This window comes from Colletotrichum spaethianum (genome assembly GCF_022836535.1).
Source record: "Colletotrichum spaethianum MAFF 239500 DNA, contig04, whole genome shotgun sequence".
NCBI classification, from domain to species: Eukaryota; Fungi; Ascomycota; class Sordariomycetes; order Glomerellales; family Glomerellaceae; genus Colletotrichum; species Colletotrichum spaethianum.
The window spans coordinates 417,640-442,492 of NW_026054774.1; the positions used below are offsets into that span (position 1 = coordinate 417,640).

General features: G+C 52.8%; 6 protein-coding genes across 6 annotated transcripts; 4 read left to right on the forward strand and 2 right to left on the reverse strand.

Moving 5' to 3' along the window:
- Nucleotides 1-542: 542 nt before the first annotated feature.
- ColSpa_02126 (fanconi-associated nuclease 1) lies at nt 543-3,123 on the forward strand (the record flags this gene model as incomplete). The annotated part of the gene is made up of 2 exons (XM_049268338.1): nt 543-1,054; nt 1,104-3,123. 2 exons carry the CDS (start codon nt 543-545, stop codon nt 3,121-3,123), a joined length of 2,532 nt encoding a protein of 843 aa, XP_049124295.1.
- A 3,527-nt stretch (nt 3,124-6,650) lies between these two features.
- On the reverse strand, nt 6,651-7,304 carry ColSpa_02127 (uncharacterized protein; the record flags this gene model as incomplete). The annotated part of the gene is made up of 1 exon (XM_049268339.1): nt 6,651-7,304. The coding sequence occupies one exon, from the start codon at nt 7,302-7,304 to the stop codon at nt 6,651-6,653; it is 654 nt and encodes a 217-aa protein (XP_049124296.1).
- Nucleotides 7,305-13,802: 6,498 nt separating this feature from the next.
- On the reverse strand, nt 13,803-15,617 carry ColSpa_02128 (lactose permease; the record flags this gene model as incomplete). The annotated part of the gene is made up of 5 exons (XM_049268340.1): nt 13,803-14,178; nt 14,240-14,549; nt 14,630-15,010; nt 15,066-15,446; nt 15,506-15,617. The coding sequence occupies 5 exons, from the start codon at nt 15,615-15,617 to the stop codon at nt 13,803-13,805; spliced, it is 1,560 nt and encodes a 519-aa protein (XP_049124297.1).
- Nucleotides 15,618-16,627: 1,010 nt separating this feature from the next.
- On the forward strand, nt 16,628-19,350 carry ColSpa_02129 (putative beta-glucosidase I; the record flags this gene model as incomplete). The annotated part of the gene is made up of 3 exons (XM_049268341.1): nt 16,628-16,688; nt 16,738-18,632; nt 18,682-19,350. 3 exons carry the CDS (start codon nt 16,628-16,630, stop codon nt 19,348-19,350), a joined length of 2,625 nt encoding a protein of 874 aa, XP_049124298.1.
- Nucleotides 19,351-21,752: 2,402 nt separating this feature from the next.
- Nucleotides 21,753-22,388, forward strand: ColSpa_02130 (uncharacterized protein; the record flags this gene model as incomplete). The annotated part of the gene is made up of 2 exons (XM_049268342.1): nt 21,753-22,142; nt 22,197-22,388. The coding sequence occupies 2 exons, from the start codon at nt 21,753-21,755 to the stop codon at nt 22,386-22,388; spliced, it is 582 nt and encodes a 193-aa protein (XP_049124299.1).
- A 532-nt stretch (nt 22,389-22,920) lies between these two features.
- On the forward strand, nt 22,921-23,886 carry ColSpa_02131 (ester hydrolase C11orf54; the record flags this gene model as incomplete). The annotated part of the gene is made up of 1 exon (XM_049268343.1): nt 22,921-23,886. One exon carries the CDS (start codon nt 22,921-22,923, stop codon nt 23,884-23,886), a length of 966 nt encoding a protein of 321 aa, XP_049124300.1.
- Between the last annotated feature and the right edge of the window lie 967 nt (nt 23,887-24,853).

Genomic DNA, 24,853 nt, shown 5'->3' on the forward strand with positions numbered 1-24,853 from the left:
TAGCTCGAATTTCTTGTCAACGGCTCAGAAAATGCACCGGGCAGGTTTTCGGGCGAGAGCAGCTAGTGGGCTTGACTGCGACACACTGAAAAGTCGATGATTCTTGCTGGTTGTGAAGTTTGCCAGAATTCGCACGATGCACAAAGGTTATGCTTAGAGTGAAAGCAAAGACTGCGCCGCGACGAAACAGGCTTGAAGGGTCTGTTACCTCAATTGATGCAACAAGGAATCCTTGGGGAGTTGTACAATGGAGCTTGTGTCCCAATGTCTATTAATTGATTGCGACAGCGAAGAAGAACAGGCCTGAAGCTGCGGGTGGGCGTTGCCCGCAAGAACAAGAGGCCAGCCAAAGCTGAACTCATCTACGCGGGGTCACATGACGTCGCGTTGTGAAGTGCGCTTTCCCCCCTGCGGCTGCCTGTCCTCTTCGCGTCTCCATCACTGACGCCACGAAGGCGAATCTTCCTTCAAAAGTGTCCTGAATTACTCTGCACTAGCACAAATCTATCTCTCTACGATGTCGAACTCTTTTGACCTCAACGATGGACGCCTTCGTACAGCGGCTGCCGCGCCCAAGGCCACAGAGCCCTTTGAGATCTCCTACGAGGCCATCGCCACGTGGTGAAAGGCCCACCAAAAAGGTCAAGGTCGAGATCCAGAATAGCGACTGTGACGATGATGAATATGACGCCAAATCCGCCGACGAAGATGCCGATACTTCTGGGCTCACTGTCAACGATGTATTTGATGAAGAAGATAAAGACAATCGCCGTATCCGGCAGACCGACATCGAGAGTACTCTGCCGCCTATTCAGGCAGACAAAGAGGCGATTGAGGAGTACGAATTGATGAAGAGTTCTCAGGCCAGCGCTCCCGATGATGAAAAACCAGCCACCGCGAATCGCCAATGGATCCGGGGTAAGAGTTCCATTTATGTGGATGCCTTCAACCTCGCTTTGGACACCGTCTTGGCAGACGAATCTCATCTATTTGATGCCAAGGAATGCGACGTCTTTGCGCAGTGGAAGAGTCTTGACTACGAAGCCCAGTATCTGTGGGTTAAACCCAACTCTTTCTGTCCTTCCTGGCTAATGTTTTGCCAGCTACGTGCGATTGTTCCTGCGCAAGACATCGGCATGGCATCGCCAAGACCGATTGGGATACTACAGTGATATTTCGGACCCCGACGTGGCCATCAAGTCACTCCAGAAACTGAGAGATCTGCCAAAGGTTGAGGTCTCCAAGGGCGAAAACCCAGTCGAGGGCGTTGAGCTGGAAGAGTTCAGCTTAGGTGACACATTCACCTTCGCTGATGCTTCGGAAGAGCACATCACCACCATTGAGGAAGCTTCTTCGTTGTTAAGCCTAGACGAGCTTAAAGACCTCGCCAAAGAGGCCAAGTTCCAGGGCCGGAACAAGGCTGATTTGGTAAGGGCGCTTTGCCGAACAGGCTATCAGCAGACCGGGCTTTTTGCGCATGGACTTCAGAGATCTGGCAGCGGAGACTCCCAGATGGTGCGAGGCTTGATGAAAGATCGTCATGATACGCCTCCACCACTGAACCGACAGGACTCGAATCAGACGCAGCATTTTTTAGACAAGATTAGAGACATTACTGGACCATGCATTAGGCTTTCGCCGCTGACATACAAGCTCTTTGAGAGGGTGCACCTGGTCTTCTATCGCTCGACCGAGTGGACTGAAAAGTCCCTCACGGCCATCATTCTTGCTAGCATCGCACGGCGCAACTACCCCGAGTACATAGTCTGCCGAAGCACAAACATATTCGCTACTCGCAGAGATGTGCTCGAATTTGAGTCAGCGATTCGGGTGGAAGCCGAAGTCGACCAGGTTCTGGAGTTCAACGGACCACCAGGTGAAGCAGGGTTTCGAAAGGTTGTGGACATCTTTGACCGAGTTTACCCTCGATGGAAAGTTCTTTTAGCTGAAGAGCAGGAAAAGGAAAAGCAAGTGTATGAGGAGGGCGAAGGTGCCTACTTGAGAAGATTTACGCCTGTCCACTCATACACTCGCATCATTCACAAAGCTGCATTTGTCTTTGGGCGATTGAAGGAACATGAACGCGAGCATTCCATTCTCACTGAGCTTTTAGAGCAGCACCTGTTCCATCCAGCGCGGCGAGGCAGTTGGTACCAGCGCAAGGCTCTTCTCGAGGAGCATTACATGCACGCACTTGATGGCAACGCAGTGTCTGCCGATCCGGATGTTCAGAAGAAACACTGGAAGCGAATCGCCGCGACCACATGCGAAGCAGGTCTTGAAGACAAAGATTGCCATCTGATCTACCACTACGATTTGCAGAAGCGCCTGATCAAGCTCGAGAAACAGCTGCGCATACCTCGCCGTCTGCAGCATGACTTTGGACATGTCCGTCTTCAGAAACCCGTGGAGCACACGGTAGAGGGCATTCAGCTAAAGAGAGATGACCGGCAAGGCAGGAATGGCCGCCAAGCAAGCACAAAGACGATCTGGGTTGACGAGTTGGAAGACGGCGGCGAATGCAGTGTTGAAGAGATGTGCCTCAGTTGGTACCGCAGCCAGGGGTACAAGGGCTATCACGCCGAGGGAGGCATTGTCCGCACCTTATTCGCCTACCTTTTCTACGATATTCTTTTTCTCTACATTCCAAATGTATTCCAGACGGCATATCAGACATGTCCTTTGGACTTGCACACCGACTCGTTCTATCCAACACGCATGTCTGAGATCAACCATCGGCTGGTTGAGATCGCAAACGGCGGTGCGGAAAGAATCATCCGCGAGGTCGATGCCAGAGAACGCGAACGACGCACTTGTGTCATCGGTCTCAACTGGGATTACGACATCGAGGATCTTGTCGAGCTCGTCGGGTGCTTCAACGGCGGCGCACTAGCCGCCCTCTGCAAGGTGATGGCGCAAGAATACCGGCAGCGGGGCGGGGGCTTGCCTGATTTGATACTCTGGCGGACGGAGCCAGAAAAGGAATGTATGTTTGCTGAGGTCAAAAGCGCCAATGACCGGCTCAGTGATACGCAGAGATTATGGATCCATGTCCTGACGGGGGCTGGCGTGAAGGTGGTACTTTGCAATGCTGTGGCCAAAGAAGTCAAAGCTTTGGACTGAGGGCTCGTATCGATACTCAGAAACTTTGCAGAGCGAAGATAATTCTGGTTCGCTTCCACAAGGGTTGTACTGGGATGTTGCGTAGTACTACAACCAGCGGAGATTGCTAAGATTCGGCGCTTGCAAAGACGGGAAAGCCTTTGCAGTAGCGAGATCAATGTATCGGAATCCGTCCACGGACGGCTCGCGCCAGCAACGCTTTGAAGCTAAGGTTTCCTTGATATTGAACCTTCTCAGGGTGGCCGATGTACAAACGGTAGGATCCGCCGAACTCATCTTACGAGCAGGGAGCCGAAATACGACGTTTGATCATCCCAAAAATAGGACGGGATCTTCAGCCACTTTAAACCGTGGAAGCTCGGCCATGGAAGTACGAAAGAAGACTTTGAAACGACGGAGCAGCCCCTGGAAGCTGCATCTAGGCTCTGTCTAGATCACCGGTAAAGGAAGCACAGCGCGACAGTTGCTTTAGGGGACCACCTCTCGTTCATGATTGGCAGTCTCGAAGTCATGTTTGAATCTGATCATTTGACAACCTGTCGGAGGCCTTGGCTTTCGTTTCAGGAGGGCCAGGGTTTAGAAACATAGGCGCGGGGATGCTAAATCTGGCATCAGATCCAGAGACCTCCAGTCACAAGCGGCACTGAGACAGCAGGGCTCTGTTTTGGATCGGAGATTTTCTGAATACCATGCAGCTAATACTGCGGAGCCAATCAGAGATGGAAATTTGAAAGAGTCTAGAGGAGGTTGGGCGGAAGCTCGCGTTATGCTGGGCCGCAGAATCAGAACAGAGCTGCGACCCTATCCGGCATCCAGCGGCGGTGGGAGACACGCTTGGTCGAATTGCAGCAGTGTTGTTGCTCTCTCGCACAATCAACACCGGATCTTTGGGGGAGTTTACGAACCCATGGTTGACCTGGCGTCTAGTTTCCTGTGTGCGTGCGTGGGCTAATGTGGCCCAGACAGCGTTCTAACTGGCAGCTAATGTACGGAACGAGGATGCCGTCTGTAATGCCATTTGATGGTTCTCTTGAATCCCTTCACCGCTAGATAAGAGAAGTCAACAGCCACCAACCAAATTGGGACGTACCATTGGTAGCAGGGCAATCGGAACTGAGAATGACCGGCATTGCACTTCTCTAACGCTGCTGTATCTCTTGTCATCTCATCTCTCGCCTCTTCACCAGGAAACACATCCTAGCCCATCCACGAAAACGCAGACCAGACGACCTGCATCAGCGCTGTCCGAGTGACTCGACCGACCCGCGACTCTTTGCGACTACTGACTTTGCACCAAGCGTCAGAAAACAAAGTTACAACGCTTCGCCTGCCCCTTCGCACCACAATCCCCACACCAGCACGCCGGCGCTTAATGACTCGACCAATCCGGTCCCTCCCCGCCAGCCGTTGGTGATGGTCCTGACGGGAACCGGGACACCGCGGCCCCCCTGCTCTCGGGCTCCGGCCAATCACGCCCCCGGGGCCGCTGAGGACAGGCGCTTAGCAAAGTGAGGTGACTGGGGCCTCCTTCACGGCTTCACTCCGTACGCGACCACCCACCCCCATGCAGCGCCCGGGATTCCGGGTCGTACCATGTCCAGATCCGGTATAGCGCCCCAGGCCGCTTTTGCTGGCCACTCCTCTCCAACTCCTCCCCTCCTCTCACTGGACCTTCGCGCCTGCTGGGTACTTTTCCCTGCGTCGACGACACGCCCTCGACTGCGTCTGCTTGTTGATTCTGTCCCGTCACGGCATCGGAGGCGCAAGGCCTCTGATCTCAATCGCGAAACTGTGGGACGTCGGGTTCTGGGAGACACAGCAACGCGCGTGCGCGCTCGCTCACGCCGTGAGGGGTGTTTGTATGCAGCCCGTCATGGACCCCCATCACTGATTAACCCCGATTTCGCGAAAGTGATGGAAAGGCTAAGCGGACCACGACGGAGGAGGAGCTTGGAGCAGTCCATGAGACATGGGTGTGCCCTTTTCTACACTTCAGTCATCACGCATCACCCATCATGACTGCAACACCAGCACGCTGCGACAACTAGCAGCACGAAGGAGGAACAGCGGCTGCAGGCTTTATAGCGGTCACTATCTGGCTAGGGTGGAAGGGACAAGCGCATCGCCTCCGGATACCCCCTCCGCCTCATCCAGTCACACATGGCTGCCGGTTGCTATCTGGCCCTCATCACCACCCCCCCCTCCCCGACCCCCTCCAGTTCAAGTGCACCGCAAGCCGGGCTTTTCACGCACATTCCACCATTCAAGGATCGACCACTATGGCATCGATCCCTCATGGCCTCCCTGCTTGGTGTGGTTTTCCATGGGGGCGGAGGGCAAGAGGGCCGTGAGACGGATGGGTATCATGAGGGAGGGAGCTCGACGGGATGCTATGCCAACCCAATCTTTGTCTACAGCGGGAACCGGGCGGATGAGGAGCTGAGAAGTCGGTCTGGTTATGAATTTTGGCTTTTGCCCTCGCCTTCGGATCCTTTATCCACTCCCGGTCTCTTGATGCTGACCTGTCGTGATGGACCTCCCCTATGTACTGTCATAGCTCTCTGGTGAGTCACTTGGGATCGGCTACCTGTATGCAAGGAACGGGAATAACGGTGACGTTTGTTTTTTTCTCTTGGAAACTTTCTTTGCTCGCTCGCGCCGTTGCTTAGTGGTTGTCCGCCCCCCGTTTGCCTGTTTCCCCGTGGACTCCATCCGGCCGACCATCGCGACCTTTTTTTTTTCTCTTCTAAGCGGGGCCACAACACACCCACGATGCAGGTCGCCTCAAAGGCCGCGCTGCATGAGCATGCTGGCCGTGGAACGATAAACAAATAAACATGGCCCACACACCACATCACCATCAGTAGAATCATTGCGGTGAGGTCAAGTAACGTCTCCTGAAAGCCCTTGCCAGATATACACAGTATGCTGATATTAGACTACCTTGGCTTGCTGTGTACTAGGTAGTTATCTTGCTCTTTGATCGAGCTCTTCCTTCCCTTCCCTCCAAAAGTCTCCGAAGTAGGACATATTCCAGCCCTCGGTTCAATAATCACGTCGGCCCACCCAAATGGTTCCTGGTATCGAACATGAGCATCGTAGAGACGCCAAAGAACTCCGGTCGGTCCCCCATCCCCAATCGGGGGACCAGTAGATGGTTTGAAACAAAAATCCAAGTCGCTTTCCTCCTTTCCTCGCAAGATGTCCCATCCCGTTGAACCAATCGCAGATTCCGCCCTATCTCTTCGCCTTTCATTCCATGGTTTGCGCCGGTGGCGTGTGCTTGTTTGCTTGCGTAAAGTCATGTCGCTGTAAGATGTCCCTCCGTGGAAGAGCCTGCTTCATCACATGTCCGCCTTATCTTTTGGGGGGGAGGGCGCTAGGCCTAGGTCATCAGATGGTGTCGGGCGTTGCATGTCGAGTTGAGGTGACGATGGTGATGGTAGAACAAAATAAAGATCGGCAAATGTAGAGCCGATAACGTGGTAGGTTGATAAAGTCGATTCGTTTGCTTCTGGTCCATAACTTCATTCCACCTTCCTCCTCTTGCCCTTCGGCGCGGGATTCATCCTCGGCGTGTAAGTCACCGTCCGCGTGACAACCTCGCGGATGTGACGTACACTCGTCCTCGAAGGCTTCTTAGCGTCGTTTAACCTTTTGGCCTTGAGGGCCGCGTCCCAGTCGAACGCCGAGTGGATGGATCTGGCGCTGAATGGTGACCGCGCGCTCATGGGCGAGTCCAAGTGTGATACCGCTGGCGAAGGCGGGATCTTGAGGCTCGGGAAAGAATTTGCACCGGTGGGAGGTGCTGACATTGGCAATTGTGTGAACGGGCTAGGCGGGATAGCTGGTGCAGTGGCCGGGGCCTTGTGATCGTGTTCACACTTGCAAGAAACGTCTGTTTGCTCGCTGGTTGCAGTCGAGGGCAGCGAGTCTGGCGTGGACTCGGGCGTAGTGGCTCCAGAGGTTGAAGGCTTGAAGGCAGCTGGGGAGTTGAGAGACATGTGCTTGAGGAAATCCGTGTAGGCCGTAGGCGGGCTGATGGGCGTCTTGATGGGGAGGTCCTTGCAAGACATGGGCCTGGCCGAGAGTGGAGTCGAGGCCGAGAAGATCGTCTCCGAGGGAAAGGTACTGGTGACGGGCGTGGCCAGTTGAGCCAACTTGGGTCTGTTGGCAGGCATGATGACTTGAAGCGGAAGAAGAGTAAGGTAGTAGCGAGTGTATGTGTGTGTGTGTGTGTGTGCAAGGAGGGAGGAGATATGTCCAGTCAACTGAATGACTCTGACTCGAGAGAGAGGAGGAAGTCAAGCTGCCTACAAGCTGCAGAGACAAATCGCCTGGGGAAAGAAGGGAGGGAAAGAGTCGGCAGTCGTGAGGGTGGGAGGACGTTATATTATTTCGGAGAGAATGAGATGGGCGCTTGGGTGGTTGTAGTGTAAGTGACCCAGGAAGAGGACTGCAGGGTGAGGTTAAGCTCTGGCGGCGGCAAGGAAGATGGAAGATTTGAGGAAGCTGATGCGCTCCCGGAAGTTTGGTCTGGGGTTGCTGGGGGGGTTGAACAGGTGGGCAATAGCAAGCTGGTGCTATTCGCTAGGACGAGTTTCGAGCTTGGGCGGGAAGACAAGCAGGCAGACTGGATACCAGTCTGTACCAAGTCGGCAGGCTGGACGAGGGAGGGGCAGAGCAGGGAGGGGTGCAAAGGGGCGTGGGGTGACGAGATGCTGCAGACGGAGGAGGGGGGTGGTTGACTGGGACAATAGAACAGGATCAAAGCCCACACTAGAAGGCTGCGGTAGCGCGAGAAGGATCCTTTGAGGTAAAGAGGAGTCGTGATGTGTCGGTGACAGCGGATACGGATGGTCCAACGAGATTGAAGCAGTGGCGCGCGGCGGGAGCGTCGAGGAGGGCGGGAGACACGAACAGCAGCGCGAGCGTCGTGGTGGTGGGGAGGGGAGCAACAGAGACTGGACGTGGGAGTCGAGAGACGAGATGGACCGGGGTTGCTCTAAAGCGGCAAGAAAGCAGCGGGTGGAATAGACGAGGATTGGTTGTGGACGCTGGACAAGCGACAAACTCGATTCGCTGAGTGGGCGCGTGTGGTGTGTGGTGTTCACTGCCTTAGTGCGTGCTGAACCTGCTGCAGGAGACGGCGAAACAGAGACTGGACGGAGATGGGATGGGGCCTGACAGGGCAGACAGAAGCCAAAACGGACCAGGGTTGAACGGTTGCTGTAGGCTAATTTGCCTCTTGTGTCGTCCCCTTGTGGGCGAATCGACTCGTTGCACACCAAAAGAAAGCGGGCAAATTTTACGGTTGTGGTTTGTACAGCAGCTGGCGTTCTTCCCGATCTTTACTGCGCTGTCCGATGTCCTCGTTGGCTGTAATGGTAAAGGCCCTCTTTCTGCCCGTTTGCGGGTGTCTGGGGTACGAGACCAATGAGACTGCTTCAATCCGATACAGCGGCTGGCGTTCGGCGGATTGCTGGGTTCACCGTTTGTCCCGTCTCACGATCGTGGATGTCTCGTGGCCTCTCGTCCGGGATGTATGATGAAACCGGGCTTGATTTAAGGTATTCGGGCAGCAAAGCCAGGCAAGGTAGGCTGAGGCAGATGATGTACTGCGATGACGATGCTGTGTTTTTATGCCGACGTCTTGTCGAGTAGGATTGGATGGTCGGCACAGGTATGCAGCACCTGTAAGTCGTAATCGCCCAGTGAAAGTCGAGTATTCCAAGCCTCAAGGTTACGAATACTCGCAGTACCAAGTGGATGTGATGTGCCGCGGAAGTGGGGAGGAATGCAGAGCCACCTCAGGTGGAGAGAGATTCGACTAAGACAGAATGCAGCAGAGAGAGAGGGGGGGGGAACAGCCAAGGTAACTCGATGGCGAAGCTGTCTGAGCTAGCGAGAGTCAAGACGGCAGTGGCCCGGCGTGGAGAGGCCTCAATTGCTTGGTGGAAAGGTCGAATTGGAATCGTGATTGGCTCTCCGGGAGACTTGAGGTGAGGTGTCGTGCAGTTGCGGGCTGCCCGTCGCTGGGTCTAACGGGGCTGCTTATGGGCGCTAGACAAAGTGCACCGTAGCCAGTGAAAGGCAGAGAACAGGCAGCGGGAAAACAAGAGTAGACGGTGGCGCCGGGGCAGCCGTTCGGACGGTGTTCCGCGGTGACCTGACTATTATTAGTGCCGTGTTCCTATGATTGGACGCTGGCCGACGGCGCTTTCTCACCTGCAAATCCCTACGTCGTCCACCAGATCTTTCGGATGCCTTGTCTGCCGGGAAGACGTGTCGACAGCCAGTACCGGTGGTGATGCGGTGGCAGGGCGAAGCGGAAATCTTGTTGGATGAGGTGATTTCCGTGTGTAGCCAAGACGGGACACAAGAACTTGTGCTGCTGAGGCTGAAAGTTTCGATGCGCCGATGAGGATGGTAATTAAAGCGAGTTGGAAGCACACAAGAGAGCGAGAACTCGTCAGACACCCGACAGAACAGTCAGGTTGTGATCGGAGTGGGGCCGGAAGGAGATGCCGGAGAGAACGAATATGTGTATGATGCCGTAATGCGAATTACAGCTGGACAGGGAAGGGAGGATGCGAGGGGGGTGATCGAGATGGGGAAAAACTCGGAGGTGACGAGGGTGAGAAAATGAGCAGGAAAACGGGAACGAGTAGGCGTTGTGCGACTGCCTTGTTGGTTTGAAGGAGAAGGAAAGCTCTGGGCTCTCAACTTCTTGGCTGGAATTCGAATGATGAAATTGGTTAGAGGAACTGATCACGAGCTGCTCTTTCTCTTCATCTTTGTCAACATCATCGGACTCAACCATCGTTTTATCCCATTTTCTTTGGCTCTTTCATCCCATCCCTCCCAAGGCTCCTCTATTGTCAATCTCATTCTCGAGTGCATTCGATTTTCTTGCTTCACTCCGCGCGCGGCACCGTTCAGCGTCTCGACTCTTGACGCTTTTTCGACCAATATGAGCCTATCTTTTCTGGTCTTCCCAAGCGCTCTCCATCACAGGCGACCAGAGGTCCTATTTTCAGCCACCCGGCCCGGCAGCAGAAGTCTGTCCGGATGCCAGAGCGCGCGCCATGTGATGCAAAGCAGCCATTGGAGCCGGCCGCTACCATGTCGTGTCGTTGGCCGTCAGCGACTCGGAAAATTGCCTACCCATGCACCAAAGCTGCCCCCCGGCCGGACACAGGACCGACCATCTACCTACCTGCCTCGTGCCGATACGCAGATGCCCCGGCCCCGGCTCTACAGCGCGCGCCTCCAGCCTGCGCGAGGTTTGGTCGCGGCCCGGCCTCTCTCCCTCACCACCGTGTCCTAGGCGGAAGGGCCTTCGCCGGGCTGGGACCATTTGAAATCCTCTTCTCCACGCCTTGCCTAGCCCACGAAGCATCTCCCAGCTTCGGCATCGTTATTTTCTTACAGTCTAAAACTGCCAGGGTACCACAAGCGCCTTCAAAAGTTTCTACCATTCGTCAGGTTAGGATATCAACTCTTTCGCGCCTGTTTCATGTGCAGCGGCCTCTGGGAGGTTGGACTGAGCCTTCAACAGCCCCCATCACGATGCTTTTTTCTATCAAGTTGGCTTAAGCTCAAACATATGCTGCTGCTGCTGTTGTGAGAGTGTTTGGCAACCTGGGCATGAGGTTCCGCAATACATGTCTCTCTATCGGCCGGCGTTTCTTGACGAGTTGTCTGGCCGAGACGATCAAACGCACACCCTCCAACCGGATCTTTCATGGCCAAATTCATCTCTCGTCCGGTCCACGGATGATGTTGTGAAAGGGTCGTCATCGACTATAGTATATCGGAACCTGGAATTACGTGTGCTCCATCTATGTCCCAATAACATTCGTGGATGTAATCAGACTTTGCAGATGAGATACGATACTCACAAAGGGGATCCTAGAGGGAGAGCTCGTCCCACTCGATGTCCTTCTCGGGATCACTGGTGAATAATCACTTCTCCTCAGATGGTGTCCTAGCGCGTCAGATCTAAGGTATCAGAGTGCCACACTGTACATGGTCGCTTCGATCTACTGGATATAAGATCCAAGAACCTCAAAGTGTGACTGTTAACTGATAGTAGCTGTAACAATTTGCAACCGCCCAGGCTCAAGTTGTCACACCTAACTTGTCTAAGGCTATTTAGCTGGGCTCGCTCTCTATCGGGTTCGAACTTTCGATGTCCCTGAGCTGAACAGTGAAAATTCCAAGCCTCTTTCTAGTCCCCAGCCAAGGATGTGTCAAGTTTCTTCTTGATTCTTAGATAAACTCGATGAGATTGCCTCATTAGGAATATCGGCTGTGGCTACATGCAGTACCTTACGTACGAATGGAGGCGTGTTCGGGCGGCTACAACGAAAAGCAAGTATGTGAATGACCGTAGCCTCTTGTGGAAAGGCTCGCAACGTGTTGCAATGCGTTAAAGCAGCAAAATAATGTTGTTTCCGCAAAGAATCCTCAATCTTTGTCTCATGAAATAAAAAGACACCCCCTCACTCGTCGCCAACGCTGAGGAGCAAGGTTAATATCCATCATCACACATCTCGACATCCATGTTTCTGTGCGTGTCACTCTTCCGCATATACGATTCGGCTCATCAAACATTTGCCGCTTTATTCCAAGCCCCCCGAGCAGCGGTCTAATTGTCCTGGGCCCGCCGCCCTCCATTGTTGTCGCGTTGATAAGCGCTACTCAGGCACTCACAGGATTCGCTGGGCAAGGGGATAGAATCCTTCGCGCCTGTTTTCTTATGCAGCCCCCCTGGGCTGAGGATACCATTTGCCCAAACCCGCGCCAGTTCCGCGCGAAGCAAACACATCCCACTCTGGAGGGCGACACTTGGGACAGCGACAATGGATCTCGCCCTTGTCGGGTCTGCAGCCACACAAATCTCGTCAACTGCTGCCTTGAGGTGTGGACGCCTCCTGTTGGTTTTCTCGTTGGTTTTGAATCGCGAGGGGTGTGTATAATGTGTGCGTTTATGGCACTTTGGAAATGTCATCTGTTGGAACCCAAAGGTAGACGAGCTCGGGTCAAGTTAGGCTGGGGGGATGCGATTCTGCGAAGCCAATTACCTTGCGATATAGGTCAAGTATGCCTTGAAGGCCGCGTCTCCTGGCGCGTGGTTTGAAGGATGGCGCTTGAGATGGTATGCAGACAGAATGATAGACGTCGCTCTGATCGACGGACAGCACGCCCCTGGTGTTGTCATTGTGATGTCTGCTTCGTTGGCAGTCGATGGGCGGATGCTTCTTCTGGAGGCGGAGAGAGGGCCAACGACAAAGAATTGAGCCGTCCAACAAGATACAGGGAGCCCTCACCGACTCTTGTTGTCCTGCAAAGTCTTGTGATGGATGGCTTGCCGATGCTTCCTGAATCTCGCGTTTCCAAGCTGCATATTTGTAATCACTGACTCAATCATGTGTTCCTTTGTCAACTGAGCAACAGGCAGCGAGGAAGTGGTGGCTTTCGGTGAAGTTGACCCAGTGGGTTTTACTCGGTAGGATAGCTGAGAGGTGAACCGTAACCGGTCTCATTGCTTTGTTGGGTGTTGATATGTCCATATCTGCCAGACTGCCATGCATAGACAGAGTCGAGTTTTGCAGATATTAGTACTGAACCGACCAACGAATACAGAGGTGTCGCCTGATTTTTGACCATTTTTTTCGATTGTCTGGCTCTCAGGTACTACTTCAAAGATTGCATCCGATAGAAAGCACTTGACCCCTGGCTCCACGGTCACTTTGCTGATTCGATATCAGGTATACCACATACCGGATGTGTTCGAAGTCTTCTGGTACAAACTTTAACTCATTGGGGCTTCCAAACAATGCTCTCAAGTATATCCTAGCCTTGAAAAGACACATACGAGCCCTAAAAGGCAGCAACCCATTTCTGGCATCTGCCATAGCCTTCTGTCGCCCAATAAACACATACGTTTGACAGTAAAACGTTGGGTACGGGCAATGCAAGCTAACTGAACAGCTTTTGAAATCAATGGCGTTCCTTAGATTGGGGTGAAACAGAAGAAATCCCACAGCCTGGAGTGGTGTAGTGACGGACGTGTTTGCGCGCATGCTTAGCTACTCCGTTGAGTGTTAGCTTCCTCGAACTGGGCTACGCCATCATCACCCTGCAGTATTCACCAGTCAAATGCCATGTGATGTTTCTATTAAACCCTATACCTGTAGAGTTGACTTGAAAATCTCTGTTCCTCTAGAAATTGCAGCACCATGTAATGGAAGGAGTTGATATTGATCCCTCGCAAGCTAAAAGACGTCACTGAAGAGACACCACTGACGAGTCATTGATGTCGTTGAGCCTGATGATTCTTAGCTTTGCCACGGCATGATGTGGTTGGTCCTTGAGGAAATGTTGACACCCATTTCGTAGACGAATCGCACTCCGACTTGAGAGTTCAGGAAAGTAAATTGACACGAACATTAAGAGTACGTATACGGCCAATGCATTATATTCTTGGAGTGAGCACAAAGAGTATCACAGGTATGTCTTATTGTACCACGTTTTCTTCGTTGACACACGTTGAACCATAGTATAGTCATATTTAGATATACAGTTGTACCTTTTTGATTACTACTCTTGCATAATTTTCCGTTCTCCCTCCATCAGTGATACAAGCTATGTGAAACAGCGTCTTGCTCTATTTAGACTCGATGTTCAGCATCACTCTGATACTGTCTCTTCTCCTCATCTTCCCCGTGAGAAACCAAAGCCTCTGTCTTCTCGCTCACAGCTGCAGGGGGAGGAGCGGCAGCGTCATCGCCGTCGAAGATGACAGCCATTTGCTCCAAAGTGTGACCGCGGGTTTCGGGGTAGGTAAAGAATACGGTAATCCAAAGAAGAGAAAGCATTACAATGAAGACGATGTAGTACTTCCAGTGAATGGCTTCCAGGGCAATTGGGTTGACAAAGGTGTTGATGAAGATGGCAATGACTGTAGAGCACCACGTAACAGTGAGACCGCGAGAGCGAAGACCAAACTGCCAGATCTCGCAAGGATAGGCCGTTAGGAACGGGGTCCTGCATCTCGAAGTTAGTGCGTATTCTCAACAAAGGGCCATATCGGGACAGGAAAGCTTACATTGCGATGTCATAGCCGGCAAAGAAGATGAACAAGAACGGGATTACCGCCAGTCCCATACTTGCCGATCCGGACTCTGCGAACGAGCCACTCAGACCAGTGATTATGATAAAGCTGACCAACATAACACTGGCGGAGGTCAAGAACAGAAAACGGCGACCCAATCTGTCTACGCTAGTTGCAGCAGCAATTGCCCACAACAGGTTCCAGACGTTCAAGCAAGCCGATATCAAAGTCTGATCCGTAACCGATTCAACTCCGATGGAGTCCAGGATGAGGGGCAAGTAGTACGAGACAACTCCGTTACCCGCTAGAACGCCATATTGTTAGCATCAGGATGTCTTTGATGGTCTTGGTATATGCTTGGAGGGGTGTTAGGGTGTTGCTTACCCCACTGTGCAAAGATACCAAGACTGATGGAAATGAAGAGTCGGTGGCGGTTTCCGGGAGTCTTGATCATATCCGCATACGAGGCGCTAGAGGAAGCTTCCTTCTCTGCGTTAATGGTTGCCTGAATCTCGACGACCTGGTAGGTCACAAGAGAGTCGTTCCTGTCGCCGCCGGCGTGGTGCTTCGCAAGGATTTCGGTGGCCTCTTCGACGCGTCCCACGCTGATCAGCCAACGGGGACTCTCTGGCGCTAACAGGAAGCCGGGCAGTGCCACGAAGGGTAGAACAATCTGTATGACGACCGGGATACGCCAACACCAGTCCGAGGCAATATCGCGGCAGGCAAAGGTTACCCAGCCGCAGAGGGTACCTCCAAAATACCCTAGAGGTTTATTAGCATGCAGTGCGAGGTAAGTGCCGAAGAGGTGAAGACGTACATCCAACCATAAACAAAGCGTTCGCAATGGATCGCTGCTTCGGATGCGCGATCTCGTTGATAAGCAGAGGGGCCGAGTTACCGAGCCAAGAGGCCGCAATACCGATGAACAGACGAGAGTATGTAAAGGTCACTTCGTTCTGAGCTGCCGTCTGCATTACAACACCCAGAACGAGGAAGAGGTAGCCAAGGTAGATGCCTGGCTTGCGGCCATAGCGACCCGATGACCAAGCGGCAATAGGGAAAGCGATCCCGTTGCCGAGCCAGTAGATACCTGTGATCCAACCAAGATATGCACCCGAAGGGTTTTCCATGAAAGTGTTCCATCTCGGCAAGGCCAGGAGGCCGCCCATGATAGATCCATCGTATCCGTTGGCAGAGGCTGTTGCGGTCAACGTCAGTTGTGAAAGAGCATTGAGAATCCAGGGCCAGACTACACACAAAACAAGACCATTGACAAGGTGATGAAGTTAAGCTTCCGCAAATGGGCATGCTTGTACCAAGGCAAGCCGTCACCAGGGAGGGCAGCCAACTCTTCGACTGGTTTGCCCATGATGGCGTGGGTTGGTAACAAGATAAGGGGTAAAAGGTCTCCGGTCCGTCAAAGAGCTTCTCAGGGAGTTGTCTGGACTCAATTGAGCCTGGAAATGCCTTAGAGCAGGGTCACATCGCAGAATCCGGGGGGAAGAAGCAAGGTCTATATACAACCTCCTCCACGTGGAAAATCGGTACAGAATTGAGCAACAATTCACAGACGAAAAAAATGAGGAGGTGGAGCAGTGATTCCCGATGCCCCGGTTGTCGCGTGTTTGTCCAAAGCGTGTGGGATCGGGTCACCTAGAGGCCGGAACTAACGCCCCATGGAGAAGAAGACGCTTCCAATGCACGCCGTTGCGGGGGCCCATACGACCCACTTGGCAAACATGGAAAAGACCATGGACATTATCATATGGTTAGGTTGGAGAAAACCGGAAGCTGGGGGCGGAGAATTGAGTCAGTTGAGTATTGTTGCAATGGGACTAACGATGTTGAATACTGGCAGTCTTCAGGAGACGGTCACCGAGGCGGAGAAATACAGTCTTGGCTTGTCAGCCGGGAACTACTTAGAACAAGGAATGCCCCGAGCTTCACCCCATCATGTCGCAGTCAGTTGGGTCCGGCTTTCTGGCCGCCATCTATTTCTCCGCCTCCAGGCCTTTTCCCAATTGTGACCCGCGCGTCGCCTCGCCATTCAAGCGATTCTGAGGGAGCAAAGTGGGCATTTCATACACAGACGACTCTCATTGATTCAGACGAAACTACGTCATATCTGTCGCAATGCGATTTATACCCACCATGTGGACCAGAACCCCGCGGTCGAGGCGAGACTTAGAGAGCTTAGAGACCTAGAGCTCTCTGCGTTGTCACGGAGGAATAAAGAGACGCGCCTGTCGATCGTCGCAGCTCCTGCAACTTTTAAAATCTTCGCGTTGCTGCTGTTCCTAAGACGTTGTTAGATCTTGTACTCGGTTTTCTTCCTTCTCTTTTCCCTTCTCCGGCCACCACTCGTTACTAAGTGTCGCTATGGATGTAGAAGCGCTGATCGAGCAGCTCACGTTAGAGGAGAAAGTTGCCCTTACAGCTGGTATGTTTGTCACAACCGTCGCTCAAAACCGGCTCTAATTTATTCTCAGGCGTTGGCTGGTGGCATACGGCAACGATCGATCGCTTGGGAATCAAGCCAATTCGACTCTCTGACGGGCCCAATGGCGTCCGCGGCACCCATTTCTTCGACAGCACACCTTCCGCATGCCTCCCATGCGGAACTGCCATTGGCGCGACCTTCGATGTCGACCTTGTTCACCGCCTAGGCCGATTGCTATCGGATGAAGCTCATGCGAAAGGCGCCCATGTTCTTCTCGGACCTACAATTAACACCCAGCGCGGTCCACTGGGCGGACGTGGCTTCGAGTCGTACTCTGAGGATCCAATCCTGTCGGGTATCCTGGCGGGCCACTACGTGCAGGGAGTTCAAGAGTCGGGTGTGTCTGCGACGCTCAAGCACTTCGTCTGTAACGATTTGGAGAGTGAGCGAATGGCAATCAATGCCTTGGTCACAGACCGCGCAATGCGCGAGATCTATCTGCTGCCTTTCATGATTGCTATTGAAATGGGCAAGCCTAGGGCCATCATGACAGCATACAACAAGGTCAACAACGTCCACGCGGCAGAGAACAAGCAGATTTTGCAAGACATCCTGCGTGGCGAGTGGAAGTGGGATGGACTGGTCATGAGCGATTGGTTCGGAACTTACAGCACATCTGAGGCGATCAAGGCCGGCCTCGATCTCGAAATGCCGGGCCCGAGCCGTTGGCGCGCCGGAGCCCTCTCTCATGCGGTCATGTCCAACAAAGTCAAGGTTTCCGAGCTCGACTCTGCGGTGCGCAACGTCCTGAAGCTGGTCAAGCACGGCCTCGAGAACACATCAATCCCCCCGAATGCGCCCGAGACCGAAGCCAACACACCTGAGCATATCGCTCTGCTGCGCGAGGCAGCCGCCAAGTCACTCGTTCTCCTGAAGAATGAGAGAAATATTCTACCGTTCGACAAAAACAAGAAGATTGCCGTCATTGGCCCTAATGCCAACATCGCGACCTACTGCGGCGGCGGTAGTGCAGGACTCAGAGCCTACAACACCGTCACTCCTCTGGAAGGTGTCAAGTCCCTTGCAAGTGATGTTATCTTCTCCCAGGGCGCATATGGCCATCAGTCTTTGCCTCTTCTTGGGAAGTCCCTGAAGACGCCGGATGGAAAGCAGAAGGGCTTTGTTCTCCGAATCTACAACGACCCTCCGCCAAAGGATACCGAACGCGCGGCTGACAACCGGAAGCCGCTCGAGGAGCGGGTGCTGGATGATGCAAACATCTGGTTTGTCGACTACGAGAATGCCGACCTTGCCCCCATCTGGTGGGCCGAGACAGAAGGAGTCCTGGTCCCCGAGAGATCTGGAGAGTGGGACTTTGGCTTATCTGTTCACGGGACTGGCGAGCTGTACATCGACGGCAAGCTGGTTGTGTCCAATGTGGAGAATCAGCGCTTGGGAAGCAGTTTTCTTGGCTGCGGAACGGTTGAGGAGCTTGGCACCATGAAGTTAGAGGCTGGACGGTCCTACCGTGTTTTGGTGCGCTTCGGCTGCTCCGCCACCAGCAAGGTAAAGGCTTCCGGTACCGTCGACTTCGGCCAGGGCGGTGTCCGTTTCAGTGGCTGCCCCAGGTTGGAGCCTGCTGCCGCGATCAAGGAGGCCGTTGAAGTTGCCAAGAGCGTTGATCAGGTCGTTGTCTGCACTGGTCTGAGTGGCGAGTGGGAGTCTGAAGGGTTCGACAGAACTACTATGGCTCTACCGCCCGGAACTGACGATCTCGTTGCTGCGGTATTGGCGGCCAACCCTAATACTGCGGTCGTTGTCCAGAGTGGTACTCCGGTTGCCATGCCTTGGATCGAGCAGGCTGGGGCCGTTCTTCATGCATGGTTCGGTGGCAATGAGTCGGGTAACGGTATTGCAGATGTGCTTTTCGGAGACGTCAACCCGGTAAGAAACCCGCTTCCAAGTAGTCAACATGAAGCCAAGTTACTAACAGATATTACGACAGGCCGGGAAGCTTCCTCTTACGATGCCGCGCCGAGTGGCAGACAATCCCGCCGCCCTCAGTTTCCGTTCAGACAACGGCCGCGTTCTTTACAGCGAAGATATCTATGTCGGTTACCGGTGGTACGACACGCTCGACATCGACCCACTGTTTCCCTTCGGGCATGGTCTTTCATACACAACATTCGAAGTCTCTGATCTCGAGGTATCGGAGGCTTCAGCCAAGACTAACGGCTATAATAACGGCACTAACGGGCATGTTAACGGCAACAATGCTGTCAAGCTCCAGGAGCCCGACAACCTCGTCGTAAATGTTAAGGTTACCAACACGGGCTCCCGCGCTGGTGCCGAGGTAATTCAAGTCTACGTCACACCGCCGGCGCGGACACCCCTTACGAGTTCGACTCGTGACACAATCACCCGCCCTACAAAGGAGATGAAGGGCTTTGCAAAGGTCACTCTGGAAGCCGGCGCTAACACTACAGCAGAGGTCACATTGGATCTGCTGCGCGCAACGAGCTACTGGAGTGAGATGGAGGATTGCTGGCGTAGCGATGCTGGCTCTTACGGCATTCTCGTGGGAACGAGCAGTCGTGGAAAGTTCCTTGAGAAGACTATCATCGTTGAGAAGACGAGGAAATGGAAAGGACTTCGCGCTTAGAGGGCTAAACATGTATGTTGCTCATAGAATGATTCCAGGATTAGAATATATCTGGCGACGTCAACGGCTTAGAATCTATAATATGTTTAGCTAACCTCAAAGAGAGAACTAGCCTAGCACGAATCGCAACTTATGATCGCAAGACTTCTGCATCTGGATGAAGATGTTTGGTCTCAGCTGCAGAGATTATTTGCTTCGGGGGGTTTACTACCAGAATCGGTGTGTAGCATGATGATCCCACGATAGAAATCACCCCACAGCAACCAGGAGGAACATCCAAAGGTCCAAGTTCATAACGTCACACTTCAAGCCTTGAAAATAGAACAGAGTACCTCTGCATGAATGCATGAGGCACCTCGTCAAGAAGAGCCCGGGATTCACTCTATTGACGACTTCAAAAACATCCATGTCAGCACGACTACTGCCTTTAACCAGAGCTCATATAGCTACAGAGAACGTAGAACACTGACGTCTCATAAAGTATAGACCCCGTTCAGTAGATGAGCTGCAGAAAGATACAGGCACTGAGTTTCCTTTTGCAACTTCTCGATCGATCTCGGAAGTCGGCCGAGCTATCCTTGTCTTTCAGCACCTTCCGATCACGCGCAAAAGGGCCCGACCCCGTTCGGAGGAGACAATTAGCTGGGGACCCCGGAAGTTCTCGGCCGGAGGAACAACTCGAGATCACTAGCGTCGAAGCCTGTAGGCACTAAAAACAAGCCTGTTGACCCCCCTCATACCCCATTCCATTTCTCCGCAATCTTCACAATTCTCCCCCTCAATTTTCTCCCTCTTCTCCGCGTTTCCGAACCCCGCAGAATGGGCGCACCGTCGCTGTCGGTCCACCAGCATGCGTCGTCGTTCGAGCGCTCAGGCGTCTCTCTCGCCAACGACAACTCGAAGAGATAGTAATACGCCAGAACCCGGCTCGGCGAGGTCAAGTATCGCCAGCAGGGCATGTGACGCTTGTCGTGCACGTAGGAGGAAATGTTACTTTGATGAGTCTTCACCCCGTGTCGGGTCCCCCTCTCAGACGCAATGCCGCGATTGCTATAGACTCGGTATCGCGTGCAGCTTCCTGGTGCCCACGAGGCCTCGGGGGCCAAAACGCAGGTCAGAAGATCCGGGGTAACGGGTTTTGGTTTTTCCAAGGTTGCTTACTTGCTCTACAGGAAACGTCTCCCGTCAACATCTGATAGGAGCGATAGCGAGCTTTTCAATGGAACCAGGAACAATCCAGTTGATCGACAATCTACGGAGCCGGCGTTGAGCAACGAACCCGTTCTCATCTTGCCAGAAGGACCTCCTTCTACTTCAAGACTGTCACAGGCCAGATCCCCCTTTGGAGCATCGCAGCATCTCGTCCAGGGGCCTTCCCCACACGCCGCTATTACTTCCCAAACTGATTCGCCTTTGGTTGTCAGTACAGAGTATCCAACTGATGAGTTATGTTCAAGAGCACTGATCAACATCTTGATGGCGGATTACCTCGACCTGGTTTACCCCTTAGTCCCCGTCGTCCATCGACCAAGTTTCCGCCAAGATTTAGCAGCTAATCGCGACATCACCGATCCGGATTTCTTCACGTTGCTCATCAGTCTAGTCGCACTCACAGTTGGTTTGTTGCCGTCGCGGTTCCCCGACTATCGCGCTGTTGATCCGGAAGCCGGTGGACGCTTCGAGACAAGGACAGCTTTGATCAATTGTTGCGCAGAGATTTGCACGAGGCAACGGACCTCCAACTACTGGGACCACGTCAACCATCGAAAATGGGCCGTTTGCTATGTCCTCTCCGTTGCCTGTTTCCAAACAGGACAAGTTAATCGGAGCCGTATGTTCGACGTTGAGTACCTGCAACTATCACGTCTCCTAGGGCTACATCGCATATCCGAGTATGAAGGTCTCAACTGTATTGAGACTCATTTGAGAAAGAAAGCTTTTTGGTTGCTTTTCTATGGATATGCGTAAGAACGTCTATCAAAGCCTTGTTCCGGTTGATGCATATAGACTTACACTTATTTGCCAGACACAATCGAGTGCAGAGTGGCCGTTGGGAGCGGCTCACCTACTTTGGCCCTGGTGAACTCCGTGAAGTCAACTTCGAAGCTTTGATGCCCCTCGATATCGACGACGAACAAATCTTTAGAGACAGAATTCTAGATCCTGTATCTCCAATGGCCTCGCACAGCACGCCCTCTAATATTACACAAGAGCGCCACGTTACATTCACACTTTCTAGCGGCTTTAACCTCCACTCTCGAGTGTTTCTTAAAGGTCTGCGTGAGGCCATGGACACGACGGGCTGTGAGTGTGAACTACGTCGAAGCCCTGCCACCCGCCTTGCGCGTCTACGCGAGCTACTGCAAGAAATCAGATACATGCTTGACGACGCACCAGGCCCCATGCGGCAGTGGGCTTCGTCTGAGGGCTATGATATCTGCGGGACTACAAGCTACGAGAGTGACCGACCAGGCATGTCAAACTACGGTAGCCCTGTCGAACATAGCCGTACAACCGAGAGCGAACATTGCTCGAAAGTCATTCAGGGTCAAGCCGAGATTATGCGAGCAAATATACACGTCACGCATCTTTGGTTGCAGAGCTTGCTGCTCGAAAAGGTCGAGGCTGCAGTACAAGACAGCGCACTTGGAAATTCCTCGGCAGCAGCATGTGAAGAGGTTTCCGTTGCTCTCAAGGCGAACTGGGCCGAGCGGGAAGACATTTGCCGTCAGATGCTTCATTTGTTGCATAGCATTCCATACACATACCTGGAGCCTAACGGACTGTATCTGGTACGTTGCTCCCCCGCCCCTGTCTTAAATTACTGTGTTGACCGTTGTCGCCAGGCGTATAAGGTCCGCGACGTAGCTGTCACTCTCCTCAACTGCCCCTTCGAGGCCCATGAACGACCTGCTCGCCGCGCGGTAGAGTATATGCGTGACTTCACGCGGGCCCTGTCACGGCTTGATCGAAGTGAGACAGTCAATACCAACAGCTTGAAGAGCTGGGTGGATGTGGACCGTGAACCGGCAGCCTGACTGAGATAATCAGGCGAAGGGCTCAGACTTATGAGAAGAATTTCAAGGAATGATGCTACCCAACTGAGATGCACAATCGAATGTGATGTACAATAGCTTGATAGGCAAAAGATAATTCATTCCTTGTTATCATATGCTTATAACCAAGTTGAGTGGCAATTGCTGTGAATGGGGATGAATTATTAATTGTTCGTGAAACGTAGTTATATTGGCCTTGAAGGAAATACTACTGGTAAATGAGCGGAAATTTTCGCGTCAGAATGCGGCATGAAAAAGCTTTGTTGCAACCAAGCAAGTATCCAGATGTATCCATCGTCTGAATTTCCAGATGAAAACGGCGCTTTGTTGTGCTGCCGAGTTCGGAAGCTGCAAAACCTCCGGTAACCCCGCCGCGGCCTGACAATCTTTAATCACGTCATCAAGCCCGAAACAGACCATTTCTCCAGTCTACTACATCATCAACCAACAGTGGAAGAGTATTCTGGGAGAAGCCAACGACCACAAGTATCCAGACACTCGAACAAAGGCTAAAATGCGCGTCGAGAAGTTCCCTCTCTCACCACCAAGCCTAGAGGAGCTGGTCAAGCAACTCGAAGCCCCCCTCACCGCCAACTACGAGCACGCTTCAGTCAGCGTTGTCCAATGCCCTGATTTGCGAAATGCTCCCTTCCACTTGGCCACCGAAGGCTTGTCGGGTGATGAGAAGATTGCAGACGTTGGCGGGCAGCCCAATCTTTTCCCCCGCCCTCGTCTTGATAGCATCTGGTCCATACCCGAGATCGGCAGGCACATGGAGATGAGCTCCGAAAAAGGCAGTTTAATCGGCGCCAGCGCGGGTCCATTCCACGTCATCGGGCAGAATAGCGAGCTTGCGCCAAATCTGAGTTGGCGAGGCGGCTTTGAGCATATCAGCAACCGGAGCCAGGTCATACAGATCAAGCGCGATACCGGAGCCGTCAGTGTCGGGACAAGCCCCTCGGTGGATTGTGGACTAATGGCTAACCTGTACGGATCGCTTGGTGAGCCTGGCCCGGTGCTTAAGATTACGGCGAAAGGACGAAAGGGACCAGAGAAGAGCTTCACTGAGTGCATCCGAAAAGGCCTTAGTGCAGCGTATGGCAATGACAGGACCATCAGTCTTGGCGGGGCTTTCATGGTGAAAGCCGGAAAGGCAATCTACCACATCATGCCCGATTTTCCTCCAGAAAAAGACCTCCCTTTCAAAGATCGGGGCGAGGTTGAAGAATGGTTGACCTTCCACGGCTTTGAATCGCCCATTGTGGGCTTGTGTGTGTTGCATTCTGCGGATCCAGGTAGTAAGATGAACTTGCGGATAGAGCACACGCATGCGTTTTCTCCGGTAGGAAAGAATGCTGGAGGTCATTATCATTATGAAGCCGAGGGCGAGGGAGAGGTCGTTGAGTACGAAGGCTACTTTAACACTGCAAAGGTGATATATCGAGTGGACAGACCATCGGTCATTGCGGTAGGAAATTAGGTGATAGTTAATTATGGATTCCAACGTTATGCATAGAAGATGGTACAAAAGAGAGGAGCACGTCGTAGCCTCTAAGATTGCAGCTGTTTGCTACGCAGTTCTCAAAGGGTTGATACGAGTCTTTTTCTCCTATTGTACACAGGCTACATACAGTATTATTTTTGGCAGGCAGTTGCCCTTTCGCCATTCTTAGCAGTATCTAATCCATAGTGGAAACAATATGCTGACACTTGTTTTGTTAGATGTCCTCTTCCACTAATGGTCTACATCCAACGTCGTGCGATATCTTTCCGAAAGTACATCCCTTGAAAGTAGATTGCCTCTACTGTGCGGTAGGCCTGATTAACAGCATCTTGAAGAGTGTCGCCATATGAAGCAACAGATATGACTCTTCCGCCGGCGGTGCGCAGGATTCCATCACTATCAAGTTCGGTACCTGCATGGAAAATCTGCACTCCTTCCGGAAGCGGTGGTCCAATTGTGATGCGGTCCCCTGTCCTGTATTGATCTGGGTACCCCCCAGCAGTCACAACGACATAACAGGCAAACCCAGATTTCGGGACTAAGCTGATCCTGTGCAAAGTTTTCTGAATGCATGCAAACAACACCGCAACCAAGTCAGTCTCAGAAGAGAGTAGCATCATCATACTCTGTGTCTCAGGATCACCGAAACGGGCGTTGTACTCCAGTACTTTAGGGCCGTCTGAGGTCATCATGATACCAGTGAAGAGCATGCCTCTGAAAGTTCGACCTGGTGTTTCTTCAGTCAAGGCCTCCCTTGTTGGCGCAACGAAAAGCATAGCTTCTTGTCAACTTACCCTCTGCTTTCAGCGCACAGAAAGTAGGCCGTAGGATCTTCTTCTCGATCTCAGTCATATACTGGTCGTCCATGAATGATACTGGCGCATGTACGCCCATGCCTCCTGTGTTAGGGCCCGTATTGTTCTCGAAAATGCGCTTGTGGTCC